Raw genomic sequence first — 18,333 nt, 5'->3', positions numbered from 1 at the left:
AAAAGTACCATTTATAATTATATCAAAAAAGTCATATTTAATATATGAATATATTCTTTTGAATATATATTTCATGTAAATCTGACAAAAGTTATAAAAAACCTGTACATTAAAAACTATAGTTTATTGAGAGAAATGGAAGAAAACCTAAATAAGTGAAGATATATATTGTGGTTACTGGTAAAAAGACTAAATATTATTAACTTGCCACTTACCTGTTCCCAAATTAATCTGTAATCCAGTGTAGTCCTGATCAAATCCTTCCAGACATTTTTGTAAAAATTAAACAATTACTCTGAAATTTGTTTGGAAATTCAAAGGACCTGGAATAGTGAAACAATTTTTTAAAAAGACAATGTTGGAGAGTAACACTGTCTGATTTCAAATTTTATTTTAAAGTTACACTACTCAATGAGACTGTGTCGTACTGGTATCAAGGTTATCAGTGAAATATAATAGAAGGTCCTCAGATAGGGACAAATTTATGGACTACTTCTTTGATTCATCTTTATTTCGTTGTATTTCTTGTTTAAAGTTGTTTTTATATTAACTTGTATTTTGGTAACTATTTTGAAGTGAATGTAGATATGACTAAGTTTAGAAATAAATCATTCCTGTAAACTCATACCCATATTAAATTTCAAATGAACCCTGTTTTATATACACTTCTAACTAAATTGTTAGGCAGAAATAGAGATTTTCAGATGATTAATAGAAGTTCTCTGGACTTATTTACACTGAAATTTTGTGAGTAAAAGTTTTGGTTGAGTAAGTCTGTGCAAGCAGAATAATTTAGAATAGAAAGGTGCATAATTACAGCTTAAATTATATGAAGGAGTTGTGAAAGAGTTAGATTTTACACCATACTATTTTACACATATACCAGCATCTAAGGTGAAAGTAATCTTGAACATAATCTTGAAATTCTTAATATGACTTGTTTTTCCAATTCTGCAGAGTGTTTATAAATGTGACTTCCTGAACTTACAGCTTCAGCAACCACTCCAACTTGCACAGGATGCTATAGATGCCTTTTTGAAGCAACTGAAAAACCCCATTGATTCTCTTCCTGGAGAACTTTTCCATGTGGTTGTTTTCTCTCTTCTCCTTTCTTATTTTCCATCACCTTACCAGCGGTGGATTTGCTGCAAGAAAGCTCATGAACTTTTAGTATTAAATGGGTTATTGCTTATCATCACACCTGATTCCTCCCATCAAAACCGTCATGCTATGATGATGAAAAGCTGGAAGATTGCTATAGAATCCCTGGGCTTTAAACGTTTCAAGTATTCAAAATTTTCACATATGCATCTGATGGCATTTAGAAAAATCTCCCTAAAAACCACAAGTGACTTGGTTAGTAGGAACTACCCAGGGATGTTATATATTCCTCAAGATTTCAACAGTATAGAAGAAGAGGAATACTCTAACCCTTCCTGCTATGTTCGATCAGATATAGAAGATGAACAACTAGCATACGGTTTCACAGAGCTCCCTGATGCTCCATATGACTCAGATTCTGGAGAAAGTCAAGCCAGCTCTATTCCTTTCTATGAGCTAGAAGATCCCATATTACTTTTAAGTTAATGTAAAACAAAAGGTCCTTTCAGTCCAGACTCCCAAACTAATTCCTTACACTAATCAAAAATACTAACATGAACTCAGTACCTAACCTGGTTTGCATAGAAGAAATGCAAGGGTTTACAGAGTTTGCTATTTTTTTCTACTTCCGGATTTTAAAATTTATTCTTATATGGAAAGCTTAAAGTTTCATGCAGAATGACTCCTGTCATAGCAGAAACCACTGTTACTGTAGCATTTAGCACTAAGATATCATAGAAAGGTACCTTTTTCTCTTTAGTGCTATTGTGAAAAATGAAGCATAATTTGCTATGTCTTTTTTTTTTTTTTTGATCTTTTCAATGTTGAGTTTAAACCATTGCATTGAGAAACTTCAAGATATGTAGAAAGCCGTAGATTGCACTTTGATGACTCACAAGTTAAATGTGACACAGATAGATTGGCTTAGTTGTTTTGTGATGCACTTACTCTTTTTTTCTAACTAAATTGTTAATCTATTACAGAAAGCTATTTTCTGTTCAGGTTTGTCTGATGAATCCAGTATTTCTTGAACTTTTTTGGAATGGATAATTCTTTTTCCTTCTTCCTTGCTCATTTGGCAGCCTCAGACATTGGGGCAGAGATTTCCCCAGAAGTATATATTCTGATTTCATCAGCACAGTACAGTAAACACCATTGCCAAAATAGAATTTTCATGTATTTCTTGTTGATTTAGGCCATGGTGTTTAGTATATTAAACTGTGAGGGTTCACTTTTACTTTTTTTAAATTTAGGTTTCATTTACAAGATTTTCTATTTAACTGAGGAACGATGGAATATTCGATTCTGACCTAAAACACCTTTGTGAAGGGATTTGCACTTGTAAGAGACCAATTTTGCATAGGGTTCTCACCTTTCTCTTAAGGAGGTGCTGCACTACAAGTCTGGAATTATATTAAAAATTATTAAATTAACCTGCTGGTAATCTCATAAAATGATTTTGAAGTTTGGTATTCTAATTTTTGCCTAAATCCTAGCAAAATTTTTTCTTTGAATATATAAACCATTAGTTGGCTGTGGGAATTTTCCCTTTCCACATTGATAAATGCCTTTCTGTGTTTCTGAATCAGAAGCAAATGATTAAGAGAAATATTTGTCCAAACAAGACAAGATTAGTTAAAATAGCTAAGAACATTTAGTCCTCATTGTCTTGTCAGCCAGCAATTGTCATGTAAACTATCATTTTTAAGAGTGCCACTGTGTGGATTTTTTTTTTCAAGTGGTTATTACATTAAAATTACCTCATACTGAGGTTTTTGCACTGAAATATCACAATTTCAGATTTCATGGTTAATGTTTTGTGCGTGTGTATGTGTGTTTTTAAAGAAACTTGCATTTTCAATAGTTGATCTGAATTTCATAAACTGCACTTCTTTATTCTGATGTTTTTGTGCTTATTGTGAATTGTTGTAGTTAACTTTGACTGTCAAACTTTATTTAGAATTGCAAAATTTACCCATTGAGATATAAATTGTTGTGTGTACCCAATATCTCAAATTAAATTTCATGTTCTAAATTAATGGAAGTAACAAGATTGTAATTAATGTCAGTTGACTGACTGCAATAAATATGCCAGAAGTAACTTGAAATTTTTCATTTACTTTCAATAGCGTAAGATCCCTTAATAATTACCATTGACTTTTCTTTTCAAATAAGCACTACAGGTCATGTCTTATAACTATCCCAAAAGAAAAAAAAAAACACACTGTTGAAGGTAATACAAAACTTGTTTTGGTAATACCTCTGTAACCATACCATTTTGGTTTTGTTGGTTTTTTTTAAAAAATTTGATTTGATTAAATGCTATTTTAAGGGCAAAGAAAACAGTACATCAAACAAAAGTGCTTTGAAAGTAAATGAAAACAGCGCTTTGTAGAAGCTGGTGGAAGAATGACCTTGGAGTCAGCCTTTGTGTTACAGCTAAAATGTTGGTGCTATAAATTCTTCTGATTGTTTACAGATGTCTATTCTGCATATGCTCCAAAGTGTGCATGATGTATTTTAAGTAGTACTTTAAAGAAAAATCTCTTTATAAAACCTACACCCACTTAGTATAAATTTGTTTCAATTTATAAGTACCATTTGTTACTGTAAATTCAGCTTATTCAAATTAGGTTGGCACAGGATTTAAACTAATACATATTCCACCAAAGCCAATTCAATGTATAAGTGTTAAAATATAAGCAGTCATATGGCTTGATGCCAGATTATATATGTTATGACAATAGAAGTTAATAGAGTCTTCTAATACTGTATGGGTACTCTTGAGAATGATTTTATTTGAATATGAAGAAGTTAAGAGGCCTCCTGCTACATTCACAACAGGATCCTCCAAGATAATTTTATGTTTCAAAAGCAAATGATCATCTGGTTGGATTCTTTAGGATCATGACTGGATCAGGTGGTTTATATCATAGTTGCTAAGTGATGGGAGGCGGCATACCTGAAAAATGTATGTTTTTGTTTGTTGTATTTTTTCACATTTTGTGAACAAAGCACATTTATTAAAAATTTTAAATTTTCTAATACTCATTGTCTATTATAAACTGAAAGTTTTGTAGTCTCATATCTCACTAAGTGATTTCAGAATTGAGAAGCAAGTTAGTACTTGACTTTTAGAATTTCCCAGCTAACCAAATTTTTTAATTATAAATTCATTCACCGAGATCCAGAGATGTTCAAGTGACTTCTCCATTATCATGCCTTTTATTGAAGCACCAGGACAACAACCAATACAAATTCTAGTTCATTGTATGTCAAACATTTCATAATCTACTTTTCTTGAAAGTTGTTTACATCAGAGATGATAATTTTAGGTAAGTATATCATTTACGTAGGGTAGCAGATGACTTCTCATGTTGTGAAGAGTTCTTTATTCATCAAACAAATATTTGGATCCTACCATGTGCAGTATGCTGGGAAACAGCAGGGTTTGGGGTGGTCTCAGCTTTCCTGGAGCTTATAATTTTCCATGGAGTTAATATTTGTATCTAGGACCGACTGCCCGCTTTTCCTATACCTTTGCTCTTAGCTTTTAAGTACCTTGATTTGTTCCCCCAAAATGAAACAGGAGGCAAAAAAGTTGTAAACACATAAAATTGTCTAGAATATTAGAAACATATTGTAGATAAAGTGATGTATTGTTCATCCCTCTAGAAAAGTGCATGCTAAAAACAAATTACCTGATTGTAAGATGGGAAGAATTCTCTGAGCACTGTGATGCAATGGTATTCCTCTTTAAAGAGTCTACATGCTAAGCAGAACATAGATTTAAATTGTGGTTTCTTCTTGGTGTTAAAAATAGTGAGATGATAGCAAAGGTGGAAAATAAATTCTAATAGTCCAAAAAGTATAATATAAATGCTTATTACAAGGAATGTTTGTAATTTTATTCTTTTAAAAAACCTGAATTCCGTGATAGTTTGCAATAAAAAAAAATATTTCCATGATGCCCCAGCTCCCCAAGAACATGAATATGTTCTTACACAATATGTAATAAATACGCAGGCTACAATAGTTAATAATTTAAGTACCTATCGTGTTAGAAAAGGTGAAAAAAAGTGTTGGGTTTTCTAAACCCTATTTTGTCTTAATAAAAAAATTCAAACCTCAATTAGAAAATAGTTTAGTGTGCATTTTTCAAGTAAAAAATCTTTTATGTGGCAATATGGAATAGTAACTTAGCATAAGTTTTAGCATAGATGTTCGCCTAAGTATTGTTCAGATTGTTTTGAATTTTATTTTTAATCTAACACCTTGGCTCCTTAGAAAGCATTCCACTTTTTGTACTAATATAAAGCACTTGTTAATGTCACTGTTTTCAGTTATCAAAAACATTGGTAACTGTTTTTGCAGCATAGATTTTAACAATTTCTAAGATTAAGTCCGTCTGCACTATAAAATTAAGTATGCCATAAAGGTACCTACTTCTGTGTTTAAGTTAAAGGAAAATACATGGAATTATATATCTCAAAGACATTGACTGTAGAATTGTTTAATTTTTTTAAAAGACTTATTTTTTATTTATACAATAGCTGGGATACAGGCCAGAGGCGCGGGAGGGTGAGAAGATTCACCAGAACGTGGGGAGCAGAACAGGCAGACAGACCCAAAGCACTGCTGAGGGGAGCAGCAGTGACAGGAGAGCGGCAAGCCGGGAATCGAACCCGCACTGCAGAGGCTGCAGACAGCTTCACAGCGCTGTGTTCAATCTGCTGCGCCACCAGGGAGGCCCTCTTGATTTTTTGTTAAGTCTCAGCAATATCACCACTGCCGCCTGAGTTAGATACTGGGCCAGTGAGCTAACCCACATGGCGCAGGAGATCTTTCTCACCAGCTCTTCCCTTCAGCAGTGTATTTCAGTAAATCATCCTGTTCTCCTCCCCATTCTGTCTCTGATGAAGTCTCTCACCCCATGCACCTCTCACCTACACCCCAGTTCTTCTACACAAAAATAAATCTTTATTTTAAAGGAGGCTGTAAAACATTGAAGGCTGTAAAAAATGTGAAGCATTTGCACATTGAAGCATTTATGTTTATGTAAAACATAAAATTGTTAATATTGTGTAAGGAATGCTCATACAAATCCTAAAAATAGAGAGCATTGCTCAAAGGACAACCATGCCTGATAGTATTTTATGGATCCATGCCTACTGCAGTTTTTTTTACAGAGAAATGCTAGGAAAATAGACTTGGATTCATGTGTTGCATATGTGTCATATCTACTGAAGGCAGTTGCATCCAAGCTAATCAGTATTGTCCTAATGATAGAATTCTTTCTATAATCCTTTGAGCTGGTGTGAGGACTCATATCTAGAAGAATATGATTTGTAGTCACAGACATTCTGTATATGGTTATTACAGAATCCACATTAGGTTATTTACATTTTCATCCTCCCTAGTCCTACAAATCTCTCACAGTTAGCTTTATGCCTATTTCCTTCAAATTACATGGCCATGGCCAGAATTTCTCTTTTCAAATGCCTGGCCTATCACACCTCTGCTTGGATGAGTTTGCAGAGACAAGCTAAAATAACATAGAGAAGATGAAGTCAATAATGATCATTTTATAAATACCAAATTACCACAGGCCATTTTACTAGGAATCCAAGAGAGAATATTTTCCAAATTCAGGTTTTGAATACAGAAGATGTGTGATTGCTGGAAAAAAGAGGTAGGTGGGCCAAATTTTTGGATCCTGTCTGCAACTGGAAAGATGCTTAAGAAACAGAATCTGAAACAGAAGGACCAATGTCATGACTAGAAGGAGCTTTATGTTTTCCAATCCCATTGAAGCATTTGCACAGATTTAAGTACCAAAGTGTAGGTTATTGTGAAAACAGTAAGGACCTGGGAATTTGAAAAAAAGGTAACAATAGAGAGGAAAGGTGATGGTCTGGAGCTTGTGTAACCAGCCCATTGGAGTGAGGAACTACAGAATAAGAGGATGTTATAAAACCATCTCTTCAGTTTTGTTTATAGCTGGACACATGCTAAAACTGTTAATACCAGTATTACAAAATTTGAAACAAGTCCATTAAAATAAAAACATTTTCCTCTCTAAAATTTCTTATGTATAAAGAAGCAGAATCATTTTAACATAATTAGCAGAGACAGTATTACACACAAACATAAGTGTATAGTGATACTTCTGTAGATTAAGTTCACTTCCCTATGAATATGAAGGGTGAAATTCATAAGAATGCAAGCAGATATTGTGACAGGTCATTTAGTCATTACTTAGAAATACCCTTGGAGTTGTTTTGAACTCATTCTACTGGTAGCTCAGCTCTGGGCCTTGCCAATCCAATGGGCTTTTGCCTAGGAGGGGTTGGATGATTTTGCAATTTGGAATTCCAAATTCATCTCTCTCTCTCTCTCTCTCTCTCTCTCTCTCTCTCTCTCTCTCTCTCTATTTGAGAGTTAGTGGGAAGTCAGTAACCTCTGGCAAAGACTTCTTGTTATTCCATATTCTCCCTTTTTTTCTCTGGAAGAGAACTCTAATTTTCTGATAGGCATATGGGCATCCCCAAAATTACCAAGAAGTGTTATAAAAGTGGAGGTGAGGAATACATTCATCTCCTGTACTTCCGCCTTTCTCTTGATGGGAATTCAGAAACGATAGCCTGAAATTACGCAGCCATCCTAAAACAGGAGGAGGAAGTCCTGAGAATAGAAGGGCAACAAGAGAAAATCAGGATCTTAAATACCAAGGAGAACCTGTTCTGCTCTGGAACACCTATTTCTAGACTTTTTGTGAGAGAGAAACTGCTACTAAAACACTTAGTAAATTTTCTGACACATGTATCTGAACCTACTCCTTTCTCAAAACTGGGTCCTAATCTTAAGAGCATCTGATTAGGTATATCTTAAAGCAGGATCTAATAATTTCTAACTGTTTCTAGCATGCAACTGGTTTAGCGAATGCTCAATAATGGAGGTGATAACTGGGTTGTTCTTAATACTTGCTTTACATTGGACTCATTGGGGAAAGCAATGAAGAGGATCTTTAAACACACACACACACACACACACACACACAATCCATCTAGGACTCACTTCAGAGGAAACGAATTGATCTGGGATGGGTCTGGGATAGGTGTAGGTTAAAAATGGATGTAAAACAATGGCACTTCATTAATTAAAAGAAAAAAAAATCTTTCAATTGATTCTAACTGTGAATAATGGTAATGAGACTGAAATATGTGTGTTCCCCCCAGAGGGAAGTGATATTTAGAAAGCAGCATTATTTATCTGATGGCCTAGGTCTTGAAGGCAGAAGACTGAGGTTTAAGCCCCTGCCCTGGGACCAAGTAGTTTCTCTAGACCTTGGTATTTTTTTTTTTTTATCATTTATTTATTTATTTATTTATTTATACAAGCACTGGGTACAGTCAAAAGCACGGGAGGGTGAGAGAATTCACCAGAGCCAGAGCGGGGAGCAGAGCAGGCAGAAAGACGGAAGCACACTGCTGAGGGGAGCAGCGGGCGGCAGGAGAGGTCTGCGCACCATGTGGGACCCTCCTCTAATGGCCGGGGAGCAGCCTGGGATCGAACCGGCGCTGCAGAGGCTGTGGGCAGCTTCGCAACCCAGTGCTCAGCCGCTGTGCCTCCAGGGAGGCCCTAGACCTTGGTATTTTGGATGGAAATATTTACATCATCAGTTTTTTTTTAAGATTGCACTAATTTAAAATCCTTGTGATCTCATAATATAGAAAGAACACAGGAGTTGGCCTAGCACATCATCTATAAATAACCTGATTTGGTTTAACTTTAGAACTGGAGTGAAGAAAGAAGTAGGAGAAAAATAAGAGGGAACAAAGGAAGAAATAATGTAGGACTCATCTGTGACTCCCTGCCATAGAGGACTAGCATACACAGTACTATTTCTCATCCATTTCTAATATTGCAGGTTCTGTCCCCTCCCCCTTTTCTTGATTTTTTAAAATGCATGATATTCTCAACAGGTGTTCCTAGTTTGAAATAACTCCACTGGGTATAACTGCTGGCCTGAAGCACACAGAATTTGTATGCTTAGAAGCAGGTGTTAAAGAATAGATGTTCTAGCTATAAGGATCATTGTAGTGCCATTAATAACTTCAGCTTGGAATCTCCTGTCCCTGGAGTGGTTACCAAGTGACTGTTTTATATCCAGGCATTTAACCGTGGATATACAGATGTCAGGAACTGACCCTGAAACCTCTGATTTCAGGATAAAGACAACCAGTCACACAGGGGTTTTGATCATATCCTGGAAAACCTCAGGTACCAGACTAAAGAGTTTGGACTTTTTTCTATAGCTCATAGAAGTCACTGGTTTTCATACAAGAAGTGACACAGAATGGTGCTCTAAGAATATCCATCAGGAGTCCAGTGTGATGGATTAGCCTGGGATAAGGAAGACATCTACAGCAACAAAAGTACAGGGGTTACTGAAGTAATCAGGGGTTAGGACCTCAAATAGGGTGGTAACAATGGAAGGTGAAAGGAAATGATAAATGCAACAAATACAGCAGATGAAAATAAACAGCACTTGGTGTTCACAGTTCTTCGGTTCTTTTACTAAATACTAGTAGCTTTCAACAACTAAAGACTCAGAGGTACTTGTGGTCTCCCTTCTATTACACTCTGTTCTTACAGTAAAAGCAAGTCTCAGAATTACACGTTTATCAACAAGCAGGAACACAAAACAGTACACAAACAACATTTCGTGGTAAGGTAGTAAACAGCAATATAGACTCAGGAAGTCATTATGAAAGGTGTCAATTTGCTAGATTCAGCAGATTTTAAAACCACATTTATGCAAGAAGTGCCTGTACAATATTCTATCAGCAACAAACCTTGAACACCTGTTTTTTCCACAATGAAAAACTATTTGTAATGCTTTATGTTAATAACATATCTCTAGTGCAGATTTACATAGTGATATTGGAACTACTTGTGCAACCCATATCGTAGTGAAAATTTCTGATTAGTGTCTTTCAAATGCTAATTATTACCCACCCTGGAGTATGCAGATTAGAGTAATTCTCGCACATATGGTTTCACTGAAGTACTCTAAAGTATAGAAACAAGATAACCTGTGTCAAAAATAGAGTCGAGGACACTATGCAGAGGATCACATTTGAGGAAGATAAAAAAGCATTGCTTAGGGATTGGGGTCAAAATAAGGGGATTGCAATTGTATGGGGAACATAAAAATAAAATTTATTTAAAAAAATAAATAAAATGTTAAAGTGAAAAAAAAAAAAAAAAGAAAAGTAGCTTTATAGTCCTGATGTTAATTTCACCAGTAATTCTGGTTTGACTTACCTGGGGATCTCCTAAAATGGCAATCCCAAAAGTGAGTTTCCTCTTTTGTCCTCCGCTTAAATTTTGAGCAAGAATGTCTTGAATATTTTTCATCTCTAAGTCCTGTAACACTCGTTGTACCTGAGCAAATAAAGGATTTTTATTCCAAAAAAAAAAAAGCACTGCTTAAATAAGGGATCTCTCCCACTAGGTCTGTACCCTGTTATTATTGGTTGGAGTCCCTTGCTGTGTAGATTCAATCCTCCATTTCCAGCAATTCTCTAAATTACCCAATACCCTCTATTAAATTTCTGCTCTGCTTAAATCAGCCACAGCTGTTTTGTTCCTTAGCACTAGATCTCTCATCATCTATACTGAGGACTGTCAATATAGAGTGTGTAATCAATACAATGTGCTGAAGACCCCCCACCCACAATTTATTAAATGAAGATGAATAAATTCACACTATCGGGGAGATAGAACAAATATGTAGATAACACTAAAAAATATATAGATAACACTAGTAGAAACAGGAGGAGAGTACTGGATTGCTGAGGGTCTATATTATGTACTGGTATTTTATTTAACAAATATTTAAGTGCCAATTGTGTATCAGGCACATGCTAGGATAATTTAATGGTGATGAAAAATGAGTATGTCCCTGGATTGGAGGAAATGAAAGCAGGCTGGGTGCAGAAGTGCGAGAGGGGGGAGGGCGGGAGTGCGAGATCAAGCAGGAGGTCATAAGGGCCCAAACTTCACAACCATTTGTGGCTGTTTTCAGGATTTTGTGCTTTATCCCAAAGGGTGTACATCATCTGAAGATTTCAAGGTATTTTCCACATATACCATCTCATTTAATCCCTACAAAAAGCCTGTCAAGTAGATACTATTAGCATCATTTACATATGAGGAAATTGGGGCTTCGGAGATTAGTCAACTTCCCCGAGCACAAGCGGTAGAAACTGATGGTGCGTGTAGAGAAGGCGGGCAGGGAGTACGGGCTTCGTGGAAAGGGAAGGGGAATTCATACTTTTGAAGCAGGCGACAGAGCTTTGAAGGCGAGCCTGGAGCTTGGGCTTCGGCTGCCCGGCGGGCACACAGCCACGTACTAGGCCCTTAAATTAGCGCGCTGCGACGCCTCCCGCAGTACCTGCGGCTTCCAGGTGCCCGACCCGCCCGAGCTGCCCCAGTTTCGGTCCACGCGGAGGCGGCGGCCTAGACGGCTCGACGGCCACAGCGAGCCTGCTCCGCGGCGGCCTCCCCGCACCCCGTTCCTCGCCTGACCCCGGGTCCCGGCCGGCGTCCCAGGTCGGGGCAGCCCGCCCCGCAGGTGGGGCTGTCGGCTCTGATTCAGGGCCGGGCGCACCTGAGCGCCGGCGGCTCGGCGGGTTTAGGCCGAGGGGGCCGGGCCTCCGAGAGGAAGCGCGCGGGCGCTTTGACCCCAGCGGCGCTCCGTACTCGCGGCCTCGGCGCGGGAACATGGCGGCCGCGGTCGAGGCGGTAACGGAGAAAGTTTCCAACGAGACTGGCCTGTAGTGAGTGCGTGCGGCTCGGGCCCGCGACCTCCCCCGGCGTGCCAACTCCCGCTTCCGAGTGGAAAGCTCATGCCCAAAGGCCCTCCCTTTACTGCGTTGGTTCCAGAGCCGTTTCCAAGGGTTGAGGGCGTTGCTGGCGGCGGCCGAGCGCGGTAAGGGGGCTAGACGGGGTGAGCGGCGGGGCGGCGAGACCTGGGCACGAACACCGCCCGGGACGCCGCTTGGTTTGGGCCGCGAGCTCCGCCCAGCTAGTCTCCCGGGGCGGGAGTAGGGTTACTGGCCCCGGGAGAAGTGGAGGGTGGAGGGCACAGGGTAGAGGGTGGAGGGCTGGGGTTGAAAGATGGAAGGGGGCGGACGCCTCCGGGTATCGCTGCGGTTCGGCTCTCCTTGGGCGTGGGTTTGTGGTCGCCTTCTCCCTAGTTGAAGGGTACTTGAGAATAGCCAGGCCTCGCGTCCCTTGGTTAGAGGAAGCCGAATGGAAGAAAAAAAATGCCAGTCTGCTGCCCTGTTGCTGAGGAATTTAATGTTCGAGCTGCAGTTCTCGTGTGACATTGGCAAGGAATAGCCAGGAATTCTTAGAATTGAAGCACTGGAGTTTCCCGACCCAGGCTGCCCTTATGGTTTCTTCAGCTTTTGATACTTTCCCCTAGATGGGACAGAAATAGTTCCTTAGTCGAAAGCTGATGCAAGTGATACAGAGTGTCTTGGACTCCTTAGCGAGCTGTTCCCTGGAGGAAGGGCATGGAAAAGAACTAACAGGTTTAGAGTTTGGATGAATTAAGTGAAGGCTGGAGGGAGGCCAAAAGAGAAACAAACCAAATATTCATGGGCTCTACCCCTTTCGCTCTACTTATTTAGTTGTGGACTATTAGAAAAGTTGTGTATTCTCTCTGTGTGTGAGTGTCCAACTGGCATTGTTATTAAATGTAGTTACTACTGTCATTAGTCTTCATTTTTTTCAACATGTGTTTGTTGCTTATCTGCTTGGTACCAGACTTTCTGCTAGACATTGGACATGCAGTATGGAAGACAAATTTTCAGCGACTTTGCAGGCTAGTGGGGGGAAGGCAGATAGATATTAGTCAATGACCATGATTTTGCTGTTAAGGGGAAATATGGGGATCACCTAGTCAGTGATTTCACCTGGAAATGATTTCACCTGGAACCTGAAGACGAAGGAACAAGGAGTAAGCCAGGTGTGGGTACTAGGTCGAAACAGGTGGAGAAAAGGCATGCTGGAGAGGGAAGAGCATTTGTGCAGATCAGAACTGAAAAGGCAGTATGACTGGAATACAAAGTTGAAAAGGTAGTATGGTAAGAAATGAGGTGAGTTAGTCATGTCAATGTGCAATACCTTACAAGGCATTTAAGGAATTTGGACATAATTACTGAGGGTGATGGCAAATCATTGGAAGGTTTTACATAGCAGAGCAACATGACAAATTTTGGTTTTAAAAAAGGATCTTCTTGGAGAAGGGCAAGAGTGGATACAGGGAGATATTCAAGCAGAGATGGTAGCCAAAAATCAGTATGGTGACCGTGGGAATGGAAGGAAGTAGAAACATTTAAGAGATATTTAGAAAGAACAGTGAACAGGACTTGATGAGGATTAAATATAGGTGGTGAAGGTTAAAGTTTATAGGGTTTTATAAAGTAGACTCTAGCAGTTGCAATTTAACTTTCCCTGTATACATATGGACTCTTCTCCATTTTTATCTGCCTCTCAATTGCCCATTGAATTGTTAGTGATGGCAGATCAATTGAAAAAGATGATGTTTTATGAAGAAGGTCACAATGGGGAAAGACTTTTGTGTATTAGTCGCTTAAAAATAATTATCTTCCATGTTGGTTTTGGCCCATAAGACAGTGGCTACATTTATTCCATTATTTGGATATGCTGTACTACTTTTTTATTTACATGTACACATTTACTTTGTCTCCAGATCATTTTCTCGATTAACAGTGCAGAAAGGAGCTAATTTCAAATTTTTCTATAAGGTAGATTAATATACGTGTGTAATTGGGGAGAGAGATAATAATTAGAAATATGGAAATGGTTAAAGTTAATCTTAGAAAGTGTATAGTGATAGAAAAGCCTAAGTTTGGGATTGAACATCCAGGGGATGATTTGAAAAATGAAGGGCACTCAAGGAGCCTTGAGAAAACGAAACCTGTGTTTTAGGAAGAGAATCTAGAGACTGGTCTTTGGAAGCTTAAAGAAGGGTAGGTGGGAGAAGTCAACAGTGTTAAAGGGTGTTTGAAATATATGATGGATAATGAATGAAAACTGCCCAAAGGATTAGGAATTTAGAGATCACTTCAGAACTTGGAAGAATATTTTGTTGTTGTGTGGTGCAAACCATGTAGTGGAGTAAGCAAATATTAGGTAAGCTAATGGAATTTTAATATGAAAATGACTAAGAATTGTTTTTGTTTGTTGCTCCTATTTCTGGGTTTTTTGTATTATGTAAAAAAGATATTTACAGATGTTTAAGTGCTAATGGATAAGGGAAGAGTGAGGGTTTGAAGAGAAGAGAATGAAGTTTGAGAAGATACAGAGAAGAGAGAGAGTTTGACTGAAAATTGAGCCTTAGCTAGCAAAGTGACATCCGTCTGTCCTGTGTCAGGAGACATGGAAATGGGTTGGTGGTATTGGAATCTCAAGTTCTGCTGGATGCAAAGTCATCTGTTAAGAATTCGGTGGCTGTCAGAGATTGGAGGATGGGGAAGAAAGATTTGGGTAGTCAAAGAGAATGAGAGAGAATTGATCAGGAAATAGAAGACTCATGAATTTGAAGTGGCAACATTTTAGCCTGGTGTGTGTGTGTGTGTGTGTGTGTGTGTGTGTGTGTTTGTTTTCATTCGTGTTTAGTACCATCATTCCTTCGAGGATTTATAGTCCAACATATTTTTTTTAAAGATTTATTTATTTATGTATACAAGAACTGGGGTATAGGCCAGAGGTGGGAGGGGGGTGAGAGGATTCACCAGAGACAGAGTGGGGGACAGACAGGAGGAATGACTGAAATACACTGCTGACGGGAGCAGCGGGCAAGTCAGGAGAGGTCTGCTGCGCCCTATGGGTAGCTCCCTGGCTGGGGATTGAACGCATGCTGCAGTGGCTGCTAATAGCTTCATAGGTTGCTTCTTAACCCCTTACACCACCAGGGAGGCCCCCAACATATTTTTTTAATGATTGTGTAACACACAGGAATGATATTTTTTAAAAACCAATGCACTCTAGATTTTCATTCTTCAGTAAAGTTTTTCATTCTTTTTTTTTTTTTTAGATTTATTTATTTATTTATACAAGCACTGGGTTCAGTCAGAAGCACGGGAGGGTAAGAGAATTCACCAGAGCCAGAGCGGGGAGCAGAGCAGGCAGAAGGACCGAAGTACACTGCTGAGGGAAGCAGCGGGCGGCAGGAGGGGTCTGCACGCCATGTGGGACCCTCCTCCTGTGGCCAGGGATCCAACTGGCACTGCAAAGGCTGCGGGCAGATTTGCAGCCTGGCGCTCAACCAGGGGAGGCCCAGAAGTTTTTCATTCTTAAATAAAATAATAAGTCTAAAAATGTACAAAAGGAAGATGTTTTCTTTAATAGTAGTATCTTAAGAAAATTGAAAATGTGAAGATTGAAAAGTAATTTGAAGATAGTCACTCAGTTATATAGATTTAGCTGTAGAAAACATATTGTTGAATATACAGAAGTAGAATTAGTAATAATGCTAGGAACTTCCCAGAGACCTTAAATCGACTGACATTCTTCTCCAGCCAAATGGGTAATTAAGGGTTAATTTCAGGTTATCTTGTATTTTTGTTGTCTTTATTTTAGTGTCCTACTACTGAAATATAAATAAGCTCATCACAAGCTAGTTACTTCTTGAATTTTTATCTGGTTGTGTTCTCCAAGAATACTGAAACAGTACACTAGAAAATTTTAAAGAATTAATCTAATAGATAATTAAGTCATTTTTTGAACATTGTCATATTTTAATTGTAACTTGTCGAGTCACTTAAGGTTGAAAAAACTATCTGTGTTCTCTAGTATTTGTTAGGGTAACTTTAAAAGTAGAAATGTAAGATTTTTAATTTACAATTACAGTTGGTTACTGGTCTGACTTTTCAGTTTTGACTAGAATGTTCAGGAATTGGTTTGCTGCAGAGAGTAAGATTTGGAAAGTCATTTTGGTAATCAAAGAAATTTTATAGAGGTAAAAGTACAGGGAGAATTAAGGAACAGTTTTATGGCTTATGTAACTTTACTACAGTTAAATTTTACTTACAGTAACTTATTAGTTAAACAATGTACACGCTAAGATTTCAGAGCACTTTAAAAGCCACCTTGTTGAAAGATACAGAGGATGTTAGGTAGATAGTAGCGGTCACTATTATATGATGGTGATTTTCAAAATAGATGATGAAGTTTCTCATTTTTAAGTAATGAGTAGTTTTCCATTGTGTTAAACCCATCTGCTACATCTAAGCTAAATGTATATCTCATATTTGCATGTTATTGATAAACCAGATATTGGAATAAGAATAGGTTTATGTGAATTCCTCACCATCCCTGGAAAAAGTTTCATTGATGATGATTTAGTCATGTGATCTTAGTACATAATGAATAAAAAGCACTGACATTTTTGTTTGGATTAACTGCAGAGCTTTTAAGCAAAAAACTATTCCCTTTAATCAATTTTTAAACTGGGCTGCAGACGAAATTCTCTTATTCATTGTTTTGTAAAAAGAAGCTACATGTGAAAGGTAAATCATATAAAATTAACCATAAAATATTTTTTTCTTCTCTTTTAGATAACTGTAAACCAAAATTCCACCTGAGAAAATGTTGAAATAGGAGTTGCGAGATACACTGGATTTGCTGGATGAAATACAATTAGTTTTTGTAACGTGGAGCGAAAGCCCAAATTGTCAGATTACATGTGTAAATCACTGCGTTACTGCTTTAGTCATTGTCTCTATTTAGCAATGACAAGACTGGAAGAAGTAAACAGAGAAGTGAACATGCATTCTTCAGTGCGTTATCTTGGCTATTTAGCCAGAATCAATTTATTGGTTGCTATATGCTTAGGTCTTTATGTAAGATGGGAAAAAACAGCAAATTCCTTAATTTTGGTAATTTTTATTCTTGGTCTTTTTGTTCTTGGAATTGCCAGCATACTTTATTATTATTTTTCAATGGAAGTAGCGAGTTTAAGTCTCTCCAATCTTTGGTTTGGATTTTTGCTTGGCCTGCTATGTTTTCTTGATAATTCACTCTTTAAAAATGATGTGAAAGAAGAATCAACCAAATACCTGCTTTTAACTTCCATAGTATTGAGGATATTGTGTGCTTTGGTGGAGAGGATATCTGGTTATGTGCGTCATCGACCTACTTTACTAACTACGGTTGAATTTTTGGAACTTGTTGGTTTTGCCATTGCCAGCACGATTATGTTGGTGGAGAAGTCTATGAGTGTCATTTTACTTGTTGTAGCTTTGGCAATGTTAATCATTGACCTGAGAATGAAATCTTTCCTAGCTATTCCAAACTTAGTTATTTTTGCAGTCTTGTTGTTTTTCTCCTCATTGGAAATGCCTAAAAATCCAGTTGCTTTTGCGTGTTTTTTTATTTGCCTGACAATTGACCCATTCCTGGACATTTATTTTAGTGGACTTTCAGTGACTGAAAGGTGGAAACCTTTTTTGTACCGTGGAAGAATTTGCAGAAGACTTTCTGTCATTTTCACTGGAATGATTGAGCTTACATTTTTTAGTCTCTCAGCATTTAAACTTAGAGACACTCACCTCTGGTATTTTGTAATACCAGGCTTTTCCATTTTTGGAATTTTCTGGATGATTTGTCATATTATTTTCCTTTTAACTCTGTGGGGATTCCATACCAAATTAAATGACTGCCATAAAGTATATTTTACTCACAGAATGGATAACAATAGTCTAGATAGAATCATGGCATCCAAAGGGATGCGTCATTTTTGCTTAATTTCACAGCAATTGGTGTTTTTTAGTCTTCTTGCAACAGCGATTTTGGGAGCAGTTTCCTGGCAGGTAAGTTTACGGTTTTTCTATTATGTCAATGTCTATGATGTGTGATAAAATGCCTGCTTCATGAGTTGAATTGTTACAATTGTAAGATCACATTCCTGATTTGAATAGGACATTCTCTTTTTGGGTGCTTTCTTAATTTTGTTCATGAAATTGAAGTAGTGAATTAACATTAACAGGATAATTTAATTTGATCTCTAGCAAAGAGGCATCAAAAAAGTTAGGAATGCTCATTGTGTTACTTGCGTCCTATGTTATAATTTGTTCATTAATAGAGCACTGGTAAAATAAATATTAGAATATTAACATTGAAGGGTGCTTA

At 37.7% G+C, this 18,333-nt stretch overlaps 2 protein-coding genes and 1 long non-coding RNA gene across 3 annotated transcripts in view; 2 read left to right on the top strand and 1 right to left on the bottom strand.

The window, feature by feature from the left end:
* BMT2 (base methyltransferase of 25S rRNA 2 homolog) overlaps positions 1-4,145 on the top strand; it is a 37,984-nt gene extending 33,839 nt beyond the window's left edge. The window contains exon 5 of the mRNA XM_037511849.2: positions 958-4,145. Coding sequence (XP_037367746.1) covers positions 958-1,587 — 630 coding nt within the window. The 3' untranslated portion in view covers positions 1,588-4,145. The remainder of the gene's footprint in view (positions 1-957) is intronic.
* Positions 4,126-11,613, bottom strand: LOC119250418 (uncharacterized). The gene is made up of 3 exons (XR_008550826.1): positions 11,444-11,613; positions 10,432-10,551; positions 4,126-7,785 (listed from the first exon to the last, which is right to left on the bottom strand). It is a non-coding gene; the product is annotated as an uncharacterized LOC119250418 (long non-coding RNA).
* A 262-nt stretch (positions 11,614-11,875) lies between these two features.
* TMEM168 (transmembrane protein 168) overlaps positions 11,876-18,333 on the top strand; it is a 36,662-nt gene continuing 30,204 nt past the window's right edge. Inside the window, exons 1-2 of the mRNA XM_037511806.2 lie at positions 11,876-12,100; positions 16,761-18,014. Coding sequence (XP_037367703.1) covers positions 16,887-18,014 — 1,128 coding nt within the window. The 5' untranslated portion in view covers positions 11,876-12,100; positions 16,761-16,886. The remainder of the gene's footprint in view (positions 12,101-16,760; positions 18,015-18,333) is intronic.

This window comes from Talpa occidentalis, unplaced genomic scaffold (genome assembly GCF_014898055.3).
Source record: "Talpa occidentalis isolate TD23 unplaced genomic scaffold, MPIMG_talOcc4v2.1, whole genome shotgun sequence".
NCBI lineage: Eukaryota > Metazoa > Chordata > Mammalia > Eulipotyphla > Talpidae > Talpa > Talpa occidentalis.
The sequence above is the reverse complement of the archived record's forward strand: the minus strand, read 5'-3'. Positions and strand labels throughout refer to the sequence as shown.